General features: G+C 43.3%; 1 protein-coding gene across 3 annotated transcripts in view; it reads left to right on the top strand.

Moving 5' to 3' along the window:
* Window positions 1-17,887, top strand: part of CHD6 (chromodomain helicase DNA binding protein 6) — a 2,211,516-nt gene that overhangs the window by 832,846 nt on the left and 1,360,783 nt on the right. For all 3 annotated transcript variants that reach the window (XM_044090190.1, XM_044090189.1, XM_044090188.1), the window contains one exon: window positions 9,870-10,065. In XM_044090190.1, the coding sequence (XP_043946125.1) occupies window positions 9,870-10,065 (196 nt within the window). The remainder of the gene's footprint in view (window positions 1-9,869; window positions 10,066-17,887) is intronic.

The following is a 17,887-nucleotide window of genomic DNA, read 5'->3' as shown; positions in this document are numbered from 1 at the left end:
CAGAGTTGAAATTCCTTTCTTGGAAAATGGCTTTATTTCTAGCCATCACTTCAGCAAGAAGAGTGTCTGAACTGCAGGCCCTCAAGGCACTGGAGCCCTTCATTATCTTCCATGCGGACAGGGTTTCCCTCAGGACTAATCCATCATTTATGCCGAAGGTGATGTCTAGTGTGGCTCTAAACCAGTCCATTCATTTGCCTACCTTTTTCTCTAATCCTCAGAATAAAGGGGAAAGGATACTGCATTCTCTGGATATACAGACAGCTTAGACTCTATTTGGACAGGACTAAGTATCTCAGAAAAGTTGACCAGCTGCTAGTTAGCTTTGCTGCAGGGACAGAGGGGGAAGGCCATTTCAAAGCAAACCATTTCCAAATGGATAGCACATTGCATCCATTTCTGCTATAAAAACCATGGAAAACTTGCCCCACAGGGGAAAAGAACACATTCCACCAGGGCTGCATATATCTCTGCTGCATTTCTCAGAGGAGTCCCTACCAGGAACATCCTGGAAGTTGCAACCTGGAGCTCTGTACATACTTTCACCAAGCATTACCCCCTGCCTATCTTTTCTAAATCCAGAGCTGGATTTGCCACAGCAGTTTTGCAGGGCCTTATTGCTAGCCCTAATGCTCTTTTACTTCCTCCACCCTTCCTTAGCTTTGGAAATCAACCCAAATGTGATGACTGCAACAGTGAAACACGAAGAACATAGTACACTTACCATAAATGTAGATGTTCAAGTGTATTCACTGTTGCAGTCCTGGTTACCTTCCCTCCAGCCCCCTGACTTCTCTTGACTTTTCCTTTCCTCCTTGTTTGGCATGTATTATATCATGTGTGTTTGCTTTTTGCTGGGGGTGTTCCATACCATATCATTGCTTCCTTTTGTGGAGGCACCTGATATCTGGAGCAAGAAAAACTGATATGATGGTGTCGGCTGCATGTTTTATACCCCTGACGACTTGATGTCATGGAAGAAGCGACAGCATCCGACACATAAATCTGAAGACTGGTATAAAGGGCCGGCTGAGGGCTACCTGCAGGCAGATAACCCAAATGTGATGACTGCAACAGTGAATACACTCGTACATCTACATTTATGGTAAGTGTACACAAGTGTACTTTTCCCAAGGTGAGAATTAAACTCTGTACCTTGCGTCTGTGAGGTAAACATGTTACTCATTAAGCCAATTAATAAGCAAGCTTCTCTTTTCTGCATTTACTAACTTTAACCCCATCTTCCCCTCTGTTTTTATTCTTTGCAATCCTCTAAGTCTCGCTCCTTTTTCTCTCTGTCACTTCTGCCATGCATAGCTAATATTCAAGTAGATTTGTACGATGTACACACACTGCTCACATTTGGAATTAGACATTCCTCTATTTTCTACATATTTCGATTAAAATGTTTGTTTTAATTTTTTGTAAAAAAAACAAAAAAAATGCTTCTTTTTTAACTTTTTGGTGACTTGTTATCATTCATGTCACTATTCTATGTTGATCTGTTTTTGCACTGCCTGGGTTTGATCCTGAAACTGGTCCACATGCATTAGTGCTGTTGTGTGGTAAACAAATTCAAGTGAATAAATGAGAAAATTAAGTACTTTTGTCTCTTTTTTTTTTAAGTGATACTTTTTCTGTGTAAATAAAATACTGTGAAGATAAGTGGCTGTTTAATCTATTAAAAAAGTGTCCCATGCTTCACATGAACTAGTCAGTTTAAAAAAGCAACAGAAGTTGAACTCCAAAGTTATTCATAGTGCTGGTATACAATTTTTTTTAACAGGATGAATGAGGTTAAAGAACAAACTCATGTTAGTAGCAAACTGTGTTTTAAGGAATAAAACTATAAGCTGTCCAGGTGACCTGGGTTCAGTTACTGGTTTGAGTGCCTTTTGGCTCTGGTGTGTGGAGCAGGGGAACCAAAACCAATCCAGTATCATAACTCTTCTAAGGAGGGGCAGGTTTTTGGCTACCAAGTCTTGAATACAGAAACCTTCATTGTAGATGCACAGGATTGCGCACTTGAATGTAAATGATTCTTTCAGTGTGGCAGTCCAGGGGAGGGGGGAATAGAGCCTACATTGTACACATCCTCATTGCCACTGAGGGGCAATCTCTGTGGCTACTCTGGATGATGACACCTTCAGATAACAGTTGGTCCTGTGCGTAGGAGAACTGACAGGCTGAAGTCCAACTGAGGGGATGCTTAATGGTTGGCAGGCATGAGGGTAAAATAATACATAGATTAAAAAACTGAAAGTAACGTTAGTATAGCAACCACCTTGGCAGCTGTTTTGGAGCATAAGAAATTAAAACATAATAAAAAAAGAATAATTTTACTGAATTAGTATTTTTTTTCCACAGAATGTCAACATATGATGAAAAATGCATATTTTTTCAGTTACAGTAGTGTTTCTTTTAGCATCACTCCAAATCTTCACAAGTCTGAAACTTTTAATTTTAGTAGAATAATTGTGTTTTGTTCTTTAATTTATTGTATGTGTACCTTTGTGCCCGGGATTAAAGAACCCTGTCTAACATGGGGCTCTGCCAGTACAGTATAGCCTCTCACATCTGTATTGGCAATCTAGTACTAGACCCAGACCCCCAACCTTTGTTGTGATTTTATCTTCCTTTTCTGAAAATGTAGCCAGTGTTGTATAACATAAGGATGGCTGCACTCCTGAGCGACTGTTTCTCAGATTAGACATTATACTGAGGTCCTGTCTACGTGAGTTGGTGTAATTCCCATGGATATAAAAAAAAATCCATGGCAGTTACTGAAAAAGAATAGGTAAAATATCCTGGTATTTTGGCCAAATAATTCCTAGTCAGTGTAAATACCACCTCAGGTCTTTCCTAAAAACTGATCATGCCTAATAGGACTAACTAGGGTTTCCCTGAATATAGAGCATACCTTGTGGGTCTAACCCTGTCACAAAAAGTAAATAAATAAGTAAATCAGTTTTGTCTTATTTCTGTTAATCTGTGAGAACTGTGATCAGTGCTGGTGTAGACCAAATCTGGAGTAAAATGATAGCACATGTATATGTACTTTCTGGATTGCTGAGGAGAAGCCTTTTCATTTATGGTAGTTTGGAAAGTATGCCTAAAAATGTAGCATGTGCACACTGCCAAGTAATGTCAAGAAAGATGCTGCTCTACCACCCAGAGAACTTGACCACTTTTGTATCTTTCATTTTCACCAGATGCAGTATAGTCCCAGTATTTTTTCTGCTTGCCTTCACTCTTCCTCCTCTTCATCTGAGACAGGAAGCCTTTCACAGTGAAGCAGAACCATTCATTTTTTAGCATTCCAGTGACCCAAGTTCTTTCTTGTAACTTATTTTTGTGCTCTAGGTTGCAACTCAAGTGCTCTAGGTTGCACTGCATCTGAAGTGTTTGTGTGTTTTAGCTGCTTTTCTGTATATATAGACTTATTTGTTTCTTTAACTAAATAAGCTCTGCAAAGTTGTTTTATTGCATTCCTGCCTGTATTTCTGAGTTGTTTTGCACTTTTAAAGTTTGTTTTTGCTTAGTTTAACTGGTAGGCTACACACTCAAGTGCGCTAGCCGAATTAAAGCATTTGCTGTGTTTCTGTACCTAATTTCTGCTACTTTGTAAAAAAAAAAATATCCTTATTTCCCACCTTTACTGAACTAGAATAGTCCAGTCTTCAGGTATTGCTGATCTCTGGGCTGTGTCATAGTTCCTGTGTTGCCCATATCCTTATTTGGATAGGAGGAGGCTTCTTTGTTCACCAGTGAGAGTGGGGAGCTCTGAGCAGCCTATCTGTCCCTTGAGGAGTGGTTCCAGCCCAGTGACCTGTAGCTTATTGGCCGTTTTGGGCCATTTCCTATCTCTTTCTAACCCCCTGCTTTAAAGCCAGTTTAGCGCACGTTTGCGCTTGTAATTTAAAGTTTGTCCTGTTTGTTGCATGTACCTGTTGAGGCTACACACTCAAGTGCGCTAGCCTGTGTTACATATTTATTGCATTTTTCTGCTGTTTGTTGCAAAAAATAAAAAAAAATAAAAATTATCCTTGTTTCCCATCTTTCCTGACCTAGAGTAGTCCAAATACAGGCTTTGCTGTATTCTGGACTTTTGGAAAGTTCCTGTGTTGCCCATTTCCTTTCTTGGATAAAGGGAGGCTTCTTTGTTCACCAGTGGCAGTGGGGAGCTTAGAGCAGCCTATCTATCCCTGGAGGAGTGTTCCCAGCACAAGAATCTGGTAGTCTATTGGCCGTTTTGGGCCAATTTCTAGCTCTTTCAAGTCCCCCTGTATAAAACCCGCTTTGGCGTGGTTTGTGCGCTTGTTACTACTCAGCCAAGCTCCTCGTGGTCCTGCAGAGTGGTGCTAGCAGCAGAGAGGCTAAAAGAGCGACTGCTAACCTGATAAAAGTGTTTTTTTCCTGCTACTACCTGGGCGACTGTCCGATCTAGCTAAACTGCAAGTATTTCTGCTTCTTGAACTGTTTTAAACTGTTTAAAGTTGTTTTTGCACCTGCACTTTTAAAATATGCCCTGTTTGTTGCATATACCTGTTGAGGCTACACACTCAAGTGCACTAGCTTGTGTTACATATTTATTGCACTTTCCTGCTGTTTGTTGCAAAAAAAAAAAAAAAAAATTATCCTCGTTTCCCATCTTTCCTAACCTAGAGTAGTCCAAATACAGGCTTTGCTGTATTCTGGACTTTTGGAAAGTTCCTGTGTTGCCCATTTCCTTTCTTGGATAAAGGGAGGCTTCTTTCTTCACCAGTGGCAGTGGGGAGCTTGGAGCAGCCTATCTATCCCTGGAGGAGTGTTCCCAGCACAAGAATCTGGTAGTCTATTGGCCATTTTGGGCCAATTTCTAGCTCTTTCAAGTCCCCCTGCATAAAACCCGCTTTAGTGCGGCTTTGCGCGATTTTACGCACAGCAGCGGCCTTAGGTCAGCTAGCGCCCTCGGCAAAAGGGCTTCACGGTGCCCCACACACAACCCAGGTGCCCCCATCGTGGTCTACCTACACCAAATAAGTACTGGAAACGCGCCACTGCAACAGCGGCGCCCTAGGCAGCTGCCTAGTTGGCCTATGCCTAAGGCTGGCTATGTTTGCGTATAGCGCAGCATCGGGCAGCGCCTTTTAATTGGGTTTAAACCATTCTCGGCTCCACAAAGTCTGCTCTTCACTTTTTCCCTTAGAACTGATCTAGTTCTCATAATAAACACCCTATTCCCACTCTAAAGCCTGGCACTTGCTCACTAAAGCAATTATATACTCCCCTTGAGTACTTTGTTCCCCATTGGCCCTTTTTTTCAATTATAAAGAAATTCCCAATACTATTCTAGCATGTCCAAAGGTCAGTTGTCAATCTCCTCTCCGGTCCAGATGGTGAATCCGGGAATCTTGAGGCAGTGTTACAACTGCCTCATGTACACAGACAACCCTCTCCTCCTCCCAACAAATTCCAACACATGTGAGAGATGCAACCATATAGCCAAACTGGAGGCTAAGCTCTCTCAACTCAGTACTGGCATAACCAGTCAGGAGGAGAAGGAAACCACACTCACTACAATTCCAGTCTCACATACCACGACAGCAAACCAAACACATAAACACACAAAAACATACTCGGAGGCTCTAAATAAAAATCTGCCTAAGCAGCAGAGACCTCCATAGCAGACACCCAAGCAACCGCTACCCCAAAACAAAACACGTGCAACACATAGCTCACAAAGCCAGTGTGCCAAACAGTCACAGCCCTTAAGGCTAAACAACACACCTGATACACTTGTAATAGGTGACTATATCGTCAAGACACTGACGTCCCGCTCACCAGACTGAACAAGGAGAAGGTCACGGTGACCTGCCTGTCGGGCGCCAGGATCCGCCACATAACACAAGCACTCGGGTCACTCCAAGGCAAGTACAAATATGACTCAGTCATTGTCCATGCTGGTGTGAATGACCTGAGACGTACCTCCCTGGACTGCATGAAAGAGACATAGAGGAGCTCTCTGAGCATGTAGCCCAGGCCGGTATGACCCTGACCTTGAGTAGCATCTTACCCTCACCAAGAATGATACCACAATATGAAGACAAGATGATCAATTTCAACAATTGGCTTAAGTATTGGTGTCATTCAAAGGGGATCCAATGCCTGTCTGCCTGGGATGACATGCTCGACAAGCCACGATGCTTTGCTAGAGACGGCTTGCACCTGTCAACCCTGGGCTTTCGGATATTGGCAAAGGCTCTTGCCACCCCCATAGTGCCTTTTTTAGGCAAGGCTCAAAGACAAACCCACCTCCATAGGTATCACAAGGGATAAGAAACTAAGAGTAATGCTACTCAATGCCAGAAGTCTAAACCTCAAGATGCACGCACTCGAAACTCTCCTTAGCATGGAGAACATCGATATCTGTGCAGTAACAGAAACCTGGTTCAAGGCTCCCGAGAGCACCCCAGCACTACCAGGTTATACCTCATACCATGTTTTTCGGCCCCAAAACTTGGACCGAACCACAAAAGGAGGGGGAGTATCAATATTTGTCAAAGATACCCACACCTCCAGGTTGCTGGCACAGCACGAAGCATCAGAGACTATCCATGTGCAACTAACAGTGGGTAAAACTGCCTTCCAGTTTGTAGCCTGCTACAGACCACCCTCCCAAACCCAGGAAACCCCACTCAGCCTTCCTGAGAACACTGGAAAATATGAAGGTCTCTCCAAACACCATTATATTGGGCGACTTCAACTACCCTAACATAGCTCCAACACCCTAGCCCGAAGGTTCCTAGAATTTATAAACTCAAATGCTATGGAACAACTTGTTGCCACTCCCACAAGAGGGGAAAACATACTGGACCTGATCATCACCAACATGGGATCTCTATGCTCTAGACCAGAAGTGTATCCCTCACTGGTAAGATCAGACCATAAACTAATCTCACTAGATATTCACATCCCGACCCCAGCCCCTGCCCAGAAAACCACAGTGAAAAACTTCTCTAAAGCAAATTTCACACTCCTCAAAACCAAGGTGGAATCCTTCAAAGCCCCTGGGCCTGTGGAAAATACGGCCCAGACCGCAGAATCCTTTATAAACGCATTCTGTGAACACTTTCAGGAATGCATGGATCATGCAATCCCAAATAAAACCAAGACCCAATCCTCCAAAGTTAGGCGCCCTGTCTGGTGGACCCCAGCCATAAACAAACTATACAATAGAAGGAGGAAGCTACTTACATGATAGAGCAAAATCCCAAAAAGGGAAGGCATCTCTGATCAGTATTAGCAAAAAACTACAGGCACTCATAAAATCGTCTAAGGCCAGCTTCGAGAGACAAATTGCACAGGACACTAAGGATAATCACAAGGCTTTCTTTAGTTGTGTTAGGAACCTGGGTGGGAATTCTCAGATATGCTCAGAATTAGTCCAAAGTGACAAAAATACACCGAACCCACAGATATTGCCAACATCCTAGCTGACAGGTTCAGCGCAAACTTCTCCCCCCTTCCCCACCAAAAGGGCAAATATCTATCCCAGCAGAGTGCTGCCCCCCTGACATCTCAGATGCTCAGGTAAGAGCCGCCCTCTCCAAAGCAAAAAAACACAGCATCAATGGGACCAGACAGTGTCCCGGGCTGTGTCCTACATGAACTCCAAGAAGAGCTAAACCCAAACATAAAACTACTGTTCAATCTCAGCATTACTACAGGATATGTACCCAAAGAGTGGCGTACAGCAACAGTGGTCCCTCTACACAAAGGTGGTGCCTCAACGGATCCTGGAAACTATCGCCCCATAAGCCTGACTAGCTTGGTCTGCAAAGCTATGGAAAGGATCATCATGGACCTCATAAATAAAGATATTGGGGACCTACAGACACTGGATCCTACCCAGTTCGGCTTTGTTAAGGGCAGATCCTGCCTCTTAAACCTGGTTGATTTCTTTGAAACAGTCACCAAGGCCATTGACGAGGGGAAGGTGGTCCACACAGCCTACCTGAACCTTGCAAAAGCCTTCGATACTTTACCCCACTCGGGCATTATAGATAAGCTCACCAGCTTAAATATAAACCCCTAGGTCACTAGATGGGTTGCAAACTGGCTCAAGGACAGAACCCACATGGTTAGAATTGCTGGAGCCATGTCAGACTCCAAACCAGTTACAAGTGGCATCCCACAAGGCTCAGTCCTGGGACCTCTCTTGTTCGGTATATATTTCTCGGAGGTACAGGCTAACACGGAAGGACTGTGGCTGACCAAGTTCGCAGATGATTGCAAACTGGGCGCCATAATCGACTCTCCAGCCGACACAAGCATCCTACAAAAGGGCCTCATAGAAACAGACAACTGGTGCCAGAGCCATGGCCTCAAGCTAAACACCAAAAAGTGTATAGTCATCCCCTTTGGCAAAAACAAAGTAGCCACAAATTACCACATAGGTGGTAATCCTTTAAGTATGGAAGAAGTAATTAGGGACCTGGGGACCCAAGTTGATAGCAATCTCTCATTTGACAACCACGTGGCCAAAGTGGTTATAAAAACATTTTATGTAGCCCACCTAATCATGAAGGGATTCACATGTAGATCAGGAGAGGTCATCGTGCCTCTTTACTCATCCCTCATCAGGCCCGTAATTGAGTACAATGCCCCTTTTGGGATGTACCTTACCAGACACCTGCAGCAACTGGAAAGACCCCAAAAGTACCTCACCAAGAGGATCAAAGGGCTCAAACAGATGCCATATGCTGCCCGGTTAAAGAAACTCCAGCTCTACTCAGTGGGCATACTCCCTGCTCAGAGGCGATCTGTGCCTGACATATAAAGCCATGCCCAACCCGGAATTAATGGACATGCTGCACCTCAGAAAATCCAAATCCCATCGAGCTACGCGCTCGAGAGACTTGAACCTCAGCACTGAAATAAATAGGACATGCTGGAGGGACAGATTCATAACCCAGAGGCTGCCTTCACTCTGGAATAAAATCCCAGTCCAGGTTAGGCAGAGTCTCCCTCATTGACTCTCTTCAAGAGGAATCTTGATGAGTGGATGGGAGATAGTAGGTTTACCCCGGGTATCACTTCTGTGTCACTGTTAGACAGAGGCACAGTATACTAACCTCGAAAAAGGGCATAGCAAAATTCATTTAAAATGGATGGCGAAAGCCAAACACACTCTGGCTAGTATGACCTATGAACTGTTTAGACATACAGCCTTTGTGCAAGAATGTAACCGATTTAATAAGTATTTCTGTTTTTGGTATTTTAACTTTAATATTACCAGCCAGAGTTTTTCTTCCTTTGGGTCCAGTTTCAGGTAAGACCTTCCTCAGATAATCTAAGCAACATTAAGAGATGAGGCAGCATTGTCTGTGTGCTTTAGCACAATCATTTCTCACATAAGTACGGGGTCTCACTGTTGAGCTGGTTAAGCAAAACAGGAGATGTAATAAGAAGCTAGAAGGCTACTGTGAGAATGGAAAGTACGCCACTTAAAGAGCAATTTGTGTATGTAGGACTGGCCAGCTTAAAAGGCACTTCTCATTATAGTTGTTGGTACTAGTGTGAGCCATAAGCCCAGTTTCTCATTGCCCGTTGGTGAGCTAGCATTCAGTGGCCTATCAATATGTAAATGTTCTGTTCCCTAAGAGAACTAGTATTTTATCACACCATGAAGAGAGTCGGTCTTCTCATTCCCAGCAGAACTGTGTTATGATTTATAGTAGATTTACTTGGTTGTATTGTCAATTGGATTCTGAACCTTTTTCCTTAAAAATGCAGTGTTGCATGTGATAAACCCCACAGAGCAGGATCTTGCACCTCAATTAATCTGTAAACACTTTAAAAATAGTTTTATCTTTTTTTTTCTTCAGCTACACATATGAGCGAATTGATGGAAGGGTGAGAGGCAATCTCCGACAGGCTGCCATCGATCGTTTCTGTAAGCCGGACTCTGATAGGTTTGTCTTTCTGTTGTGTACACGAGCAGGAGGCTTGGGCATTAATCTTACAGCTGCAGATACATGTATCATCTTCGACTCTGACTGGAATCCCCAGAATGATTTGCAGGTATAATGACATAAACTGTGCATTTTTTTATGTTTATTTTCTTCCAGCACATCTTGACAGTTACTGTGCAGCTCTGTTTTACTTTACAGATAAGTTGGGTATTTGTTCCCGACTTCTTTTGCTTTCCATTTTAAGTCATCTTTATTACTTTCTGTTATGGGGTTGCCTTGATGGAGATGTAGCACAGTGACTGAGAACAGCTATATTTGACCGTGTACACATAACCAGTTGAAGGCAAAAAAAAAAAGAGGTCTTCCTCTCTTCTCCACATTGCATTCCTACCTAATTCTAGATAATTAGAGTAAGATTGACTTTTTAGGCTCTGTAGACTTGATTTTTAATCATTGCTTGGAAGTTTTTTTTTTTACCTGAGAGATATTAACATTTGTGGTATTTGTGGATGTTCTTCATTCCACATTGCTGCAGTCCTAACTATTGGGTAGTCCGCTGTCCAGTCGGCCCGAATACCAAAGTATATGGCTGACGTCGGTCAGGGCGCATTAGACTGACGTCAGTACGTCAGGGTACTAATGCGCATGACCGACGTCATATCCTCAGTCTTTTTTGCCGCATGGTCCGATGCAGAAGCAATTTTGCGAGTGCAGGTTGGCGTTCTGAAAGTTTCTGAAGTCAGAGTTTCAGACCGAATCAAAGTTGGCTAAGTACCCGTTGGGAATATTTTGGTTTTTCTTGCCTCAGTATTTAACCGGATGTCAGAAAAAGTGAATAACTGTATTTCTTGTGGGAAACAGATACCTCATAGGGATTACCATACTTTGTGTATACCTTGTTTAGGGCCTGAGCACGACGTTGTTGGATGCCGCTCTTGTGCTAGATTTAACAAACGCACTATTAAGAGAAGGTTAGACTGTGCCAGGTTAGTGTTTGGGAAGCGTTGTAATTATAAAATGCCGTCGGATGCTCCGCCCGCTTCGCTAAAAGCGCAAAGATAAAGCAGCAAAGCCTAGGGTGGAGGACCCGACAGTCCCGGACGTCGGTTCTTTGGAAGGCTCAGTGGAGCCAGAGGTTTTGCCAGGTGTCTCTTTGGAGTCTCAGGAAGAGACTTTACTGTTACAGGAAGTATCCTCTCAGGAAGTAGGCCAGGATGAGGGGTCTTCTCAGGTGGCTGTTCTTCCCTCTCTTCCTAAGATGGTTAGAGCCTCTCCTTCAGTTTCCAAGGCTTCTTTGAGGGCAGGCCAAGTTTAGCGTCTGTGGGCGTTTCTCCTAGTACTTCAGGATCTTTGCCTAAGAAACATATGCTTAAAATGGCAGAGGATTTGATTACTATGATTAGGGGTTCTATGCCCCCTCCTGATAAGAGGCCTAGGGTGGAACCTGAGTTTGAGAGTTTTGAGCTATGCTCGGAGGCTTGAGTCTTCGGCTGAAGACTTGCAGGAGTACCCTCCTTATTCTGATTCTGATGTGGATGATTCTACTCCTTCTGCTTCTCCTCCTGAGGATTTTTCATTTTCAGAGACTCTGCATTCCATGAGGGAACATTTTAAATGGGAAGGTCAAGATTTCTCTGATTCCAGGAAAAGGCTTAGGGAATTCTTGTTTTTACCCCAGCATAGGCCTTTAGCTATTCCTCCTGTTTTGAATGTGGTGGAAGATGTGTTTGCAGAGGCTTCCCTGAATCCTGATTCTTTGCCTCCTGCCCCAGTTAAACCGGATAGGTATTATAGGGTGCCTGAAGCTCATAAGTATCTTTTTAAGAGTCCTAGGGCAGACCCAGAAACTGTCTCTCAGAGGCCTAAAGGTGTGAAGGCCTCAGTTGTTAAAAATCCTGTCCCTCCTGATAAAGAGGCAAGGGCTTTGGATAGATGGGGAAAGAAAGTGTATACTTCTTCCACTTTAGCCATGAGGCGTTGAATTGTCAGTTTCACATGTTAAAATATCAGAATTATCTTCTTTCACAGTTGAAATCTAAGGTGGATGCTCTGGCTGAAGGTATTGAGTGTAAAGAGTTGCAAGATTTAGTTCATGTGTCTGAACAGGTAGGTAAACATTCCTTGCAGTGTGGTTTTGATGCTGTGCAAGCCTCCTCCAGGGTGGCTGCCACTGGTTCTGTTCTTCGTGGCACGCCTGGCTGAGAGATCAGAATTTAGCTGAGCATGTTAAGACAAGGATTTTGGATGCTCCTTTACAGTCTGATGTGTTGTTTGGTTCGCCTGTGGAAGCAGTTTTGAAGAAAATGGAGGACAAGGCTAAGTCTATGCAAACTGTTAAAGATTTTTGCAGGTGCAGCCTCCAAGTTTAGTAGAAATTGGCCTACTAAGGGATGGACTTATCCTGCTTATGATTCCCAGTCTAGGGGTAGGTCTAGGCGTGGTAGGGGCAGAGCTCAGGGTTCTTTTAGGCCTAGGACAGGAGTTCCCTGCTCAGACTTCTGGTGAGGGCAGGGGTCAGTCCTTTCGTAAGCAGACCCAATGACCTGCCTTTTCAGCTGCCAGTACATTCTCGCCTGGCAGCACCTTTGGGAGGAAGGCTGTCTCTTTTCAAAGAAAATTGGGATTTAATTACCCAAGACAGATGGGTTCTGGATATTATTCACCACGGTTACAGGTTTTATTTCCATACCTTGCCTCCTTTCAAAGGCATGCCAGACATTCCTCCTCTTCAAAGGACAGAGGCTCACAAGCAAATTTCTCTGTTGCTCCAAATAGGGGCCATTCAGTCAGTTCCTGTGCCGGAAAGGGGCCTAGGATTTTATTCTCGCCTGTTCCTAGTACCAAAGAAGGGGAACACGTGGAGACCAATTCTGGATTTATCTATCCTCAACACTTATCTGGACATTCCCAAGTTCAAAATGTTGACGTTACAACAGCTTTTACCTCTGCTGGGCAAAGATCACTGGATGGTAACTTTAGATCTCAAGGAAGCTTACCTTCATGTGCCAATCAGACTAAGTTGCAGGAAGTATCTGCGTTTTCGAGCTGGAAATTCTCAAAGGTTCTGGCTCCAGTGATAGCTTACTTCAGGCTAAAAGGCATCCAAATCTATCCTTACTTGGACGACTGCCTGATTCTGGCTCAAGAAAAAGAAGATCTTCTACAGCATCTGGAATATGTCATAGCAGTGCTAAGATGCCTAGGGTATTCTGTGAACGAAATAAAGTCCAGTCTAGTACCCTCTCAAGACATGTGCTTTCTGGGTGTGAGACTGAATACAGCAGCCCAGATGGCCTTTTTAACCCCGGACAAACAAAAGAATCTTTCCAGTTACTTCCATCATCTATCTCTTCAGTCCGGGCTGACTGCAAGGACAGTCCTTCAAGCCTTAGGGTTCATGGCATCTTGTATTCTGGTGCTTCCCAATGCCAAACTGCATATGAGGAAGTTACAATGGTATCTCCAAAATCTGTGGACACAGCACTGCCAGGATTTGGACACTGTCATTCAAATAATACCTTGCATTCAAAAGGAATTTTTGTGGTGGGCTCAGGAATGTCACCTAAACAAGGGACTCTCTGTGACCCGGCCAGAGGCAAGTCAGATTCTAACGACAGATGCCTCAGATGTTGCGAGCTCATCTAAATGGAAAGTGGATACAAGACAAGTGGCCTGCCAGACTACAGCATCTACATATCAACATGAAGGAAATGTTAGCAGTTCAGTTTGCATTAATTGCTTTCAAGGAGTTACTTCTTCCAGGGCAGGTGTTGATTCTAACAGACAACACAACTGTCATGTGGTACATCAACAAACAAGGGGGAACACATTCTTACCCATTGTGCAGACAAGCAATGATTTTATGGGAGACTGCGCTCAGTCTGCAACTAACTCTTCAGGCAAGGTTTCTGCCGAGCACAGAACTCCTTAGCAGATGTATTAAGCAGACAAATCATGGATCCCCACGAGTGGAAACTGGATCTTCATGTATTTCAAAAATTGACAGTGCATGGGGAACTCCAGACATAGATCTGTTCGCTTCTCCACTAAACCACCAGCTGCCAAAGTTTTGCACAAAGGATTTCATCACACAGCTTGGAAAGTGGATGCTCTTTCTTTCAGTTGGAAAAATCTTCATGTGTATGCCTTTCCACCTCTGCCTCTTCTTCCAAAGGTGCTTCTAAAGGTCAGACAAGACAAGCCAAGGATGATTTTAATAGCTCCAGATTGGCCTCGGCAGCACTGGTACCCATTACTGAGGAGTCTGGTAAGGAAGCCTCCATGGCCTTTACCCTTGATTCCACATCTGTTGTCTCAGAAGGACGGTCATCTGCTCAATGTCAAGCTTCACTCTCTACATCTAACAGCCTGGCATATTCTGTTTTGAAAGACAGCAGGTCTCAGCTTCCTCAACAAGTTTTAAATGTGATTATGGAAGCCAGAAGACCTAGTACAAGGAAAGTGTACGGAGAAAAATGGAAGAGATTTTTGTTTTGGAGTGCAGCAAATAATTTGGAGATTACTGAGCCAAATTTGAGTGTGGCTCTTCAATATCTTACTGAGTTACTGGACAAAGGTTTGTCTTTCTCTTCCATTAAGATTCATGCTGCAGCAATTTCAGCTCACTATGATTGTGACCCACCATTGTTTTCGCATCCTTTGTTCAAGCAATTTCTTAGAGGGGCAAAGAATATAAGACCCCACGTAGAGCTCCTACTCCTGCTTGGGATCTCAATTTTGTGTTGGAGAAACTTACTCTACAACCTTTTGAGCCTGCGGCTACTGCTGAATTGAAATACTTGTCATGGAAGACTGCTTTTTTGTTGGCCATTACTTCTGCAAGAAGGGTTTCTGAGTTGTAGGCCCTTATGGCAGTGGAGCCTTTTTTGATTTTTCATAAGGATAGGGTATCTTTACGTACTAATCCTTCCTTTATGCCTAAGGTGGTTTCTAGTGTGGCTTTAAACCAAACTATTCATTTGCCTACCTTTTATGCAGATCCCCAAAATAAAGGGGAAAAGATTTTGCACACTTTAGATGTACACAGGCTATTGCGTTATTATTTGAGCAGGACTAAGGATTTTAGGCAGTCTCAGCAGTTGTTTGTTTCTTTTGCTTTGACTTCAAAGGGCAAGCCTGTGTCAAAACAAACTATTTCTAGGTGGATTGGGTGTTGCATTACATTTTGTTATTCCCATCATGGCAAGGAGATTCCAGCTGGGATTAGGCCTCATTCCACTAGGGCTACTGCCACTTCCACAGCATTTCTAAGGGGGGTGGCAACTAAGGATATTTTGGAGGCAGCTACTTGGAGTTCAGTGCATACTTTCTCTAAGCATTACCACCTTCCTCTCTACTCTAAGTCTAGGGCTGGTTTTGCCACAGCTATTTTGCAAGTCATGTTGTCAGTTCCTGCTTCCTTATGATTTGCCAGCCTCCCTTACCTCTGCTTTGGGATTCTACCCAATAGTTAGGACTGCAGCAATGTGGAATGAAGAACATAGTACAGTTTTGTACCTACCATAAATGTAGATGTTCGAGGATCCACATTGCTGCAGTCCACCTCCCTCCTTCCCCTCTGTGTTTAGGGGTGGTTGTGTAGGTGAGGTTATATTCTGCTAATGGTGTATATATTGTATATATGTATATATTTTTTGGTGCAGGTATTTTGGGAGTTTTTGTTTTTGGCCTTATCTTTTCAGGGTCTTCTGACATCTGGGGCAAGAAAAGACTGAGGATATGACGTCGGTCATGCGTATTAGTACCCTGACGTACTGACGTCAGTCTAATGCGCCCTGACCGACGTCAGCCATATACTTTGGTATTCGGGCCGACTGGACAGCGGACTACCCAATAGTTAGGACTGCAGCAATGTGGATCCTCGAACATCTACATTTATGGTAGGTACAAAACTGTACTTTAATGAATACAGCAGGGGTTAATGTTAATCAAAGGGATCGCTACTGCAGTATCCTTTAATAATGGTTAGGAGTTAGATGTAGAATGATAATCACGCATCGTATAGAAATTTGGACATCTGTAGAATAGTGCTAATTTCTCTCTGCCAAAGATATCAGCAAGTACGGTCAGTAGAACTGGGATAGTAAAAAGTGTTTTTTGCCACAGTAGCGATTGGTAGCCTGTGTTTGTGTCACCCAGGATAACTTTTAAAGCTGTAAGTACACTTTTGGATTCTTGGATTTTTTTTTTTGTTTTGTTGTTTTTTGCCAGCAATGCTGTTTTGTTATTGAATTATACATTGTATAATACTTTAGCCTTTTTATTAATTGTAATTTTGGAGATCTTTATGAGGCCATTGACATCCCCAAAAAGGATCACCAAGTGTGATTGTGGAAGACTGATTCCACCAAAGAATTCTCACCCACAGTGCCTTTTTTGTCTGGTCAAGAACCAACAGTTGCCTTGTCTTGAGTGGTATGCACTGTTCAGGAGGAAAACCTATAGGACCTAAAACTTTCTAGTCTTTATCGGGTACAAAAACATTCTGGTCATAGACCAAGGAATGCCCTTTCCTTCTGTCCGTACTAGGAGAGCCTTCCACTAGTAGTTGTAGCTTGGGGAGAAAAAGTGCCACAATTAGATGGCAAAAACAAAGTAAGATAGCTGTAAAAAAATTCTGAGGGTAGAGACTGTAAGGTCTTAATTACCCTGTCTTTCCCACAAGGCTCTCATGGGGTCTTCCGTGGTGAAGTGCAGTTTTGTCAGTCACCTTTTCCAGTGTCTTTTTCCCCTACTTGCCAGACTGTCATTTCCTCTTTGGATGTTGACAGTGAGATAGCATTCCTGCAAGCATCCCAGGATTTGATGGATAGTCTAGCTGTGTCACAGCTGGATGTTGGTTCTCGAGCATCTGTAGAGGTCAAGCATTAAACTTGCCAATAGGGAATATTACCAGTTTTCAGTTTTTGCTACCATTTTCATTCAGGAACCTGGGATCCAGACTAAGACACTGATTTCAATTGTTCAAAAAAGCCCAGGCGAGTCAAGCATGCAACATCAACCATAGTAGGACAGTAAACCAGCCTAAGGACATCCATTCCCTGAAGCATTACCCAACTATTTTTGATTGCAGGTATTTTGCAGAAGAATATGTGTCAGCAGGGCAGAGGACATGGGTCCCAAGCCTCATCCCAAAACCCATAAGCTTAGGTACATTGTTCCCATCTAAAATTGAAAGAGAACATACCCTGAGTGGACATTCAACTCTTAACTTCTGAAAGCGTGAGGTTCAGGATCTGGCATATTCTTGCCAGCTTTATTCCCTCTTCTGAGCTGTAATATGGATGAGGAAGAATGTCTTTCTTGTAGTTCTCCTTCCAAGGAAGTCTGTTTCTATGATTGGGGAACATTTACATGGGTGCTGAAGAGTTATTTGGCCCCCACACAAGGTGTCTAAAACTGCAGAGCACAAAAGCAACCAAGCATACTGCCAGCTGTTCAGTATTTTGAGCCTTTGAAGATGCACGTTTGATAATGTGTCTTTGGAACCAGACTTGCATCCACTTTCTTTTTGAAAACCTGATTGGTTGTACAAAGTAGAAGAAAAGTTCAAGTACATTTGCAAAAAACATTTTGCAGTTACATCTCTGGACCTTTCCAGGAATCTAAACTAGTACATGCTAATAACACCCTTTCCACTGTCAAAGATGATCTCTGTAGTTGTCTTGAGAAGAATATTTATACTTCTTCCACCTTGGTTACTAGGGCAGCACACTGTCAGACCTATATGTTACAGTATCAGGCAAATAGTACATATTGTGGATATGTTGGAGGGAATGCAAGATTTAGTTCAAAGACTCATTAGATGTCCCAACCTGTAGTTAAGGTCAATAAGCATGCAATGAAGTGTAGCTGTATTCCTGTTGGTGGTTGATGTAGTTACTAGGATGCGTGCTTGTTTGGAAGAAAAA

The sequence above is a fragment of the Protopterus annectens genome, chromosome 12.part0 (assembly GCF_019279795.1).
Source record: "Protopterus annectens isolate FY-2018-M chromosome 12.part0, PAN1.0, whole genome shotgun sequence".
Taxonomy (NCBI): Eukaryota; Metazoa; Chordata; order Ceratodontiformes; family Protopteridae; genus Protopterus; species Protopterus annectens.
This window is presented reverse-complemented; position numbering and strand designations above follow the sequence as displayed.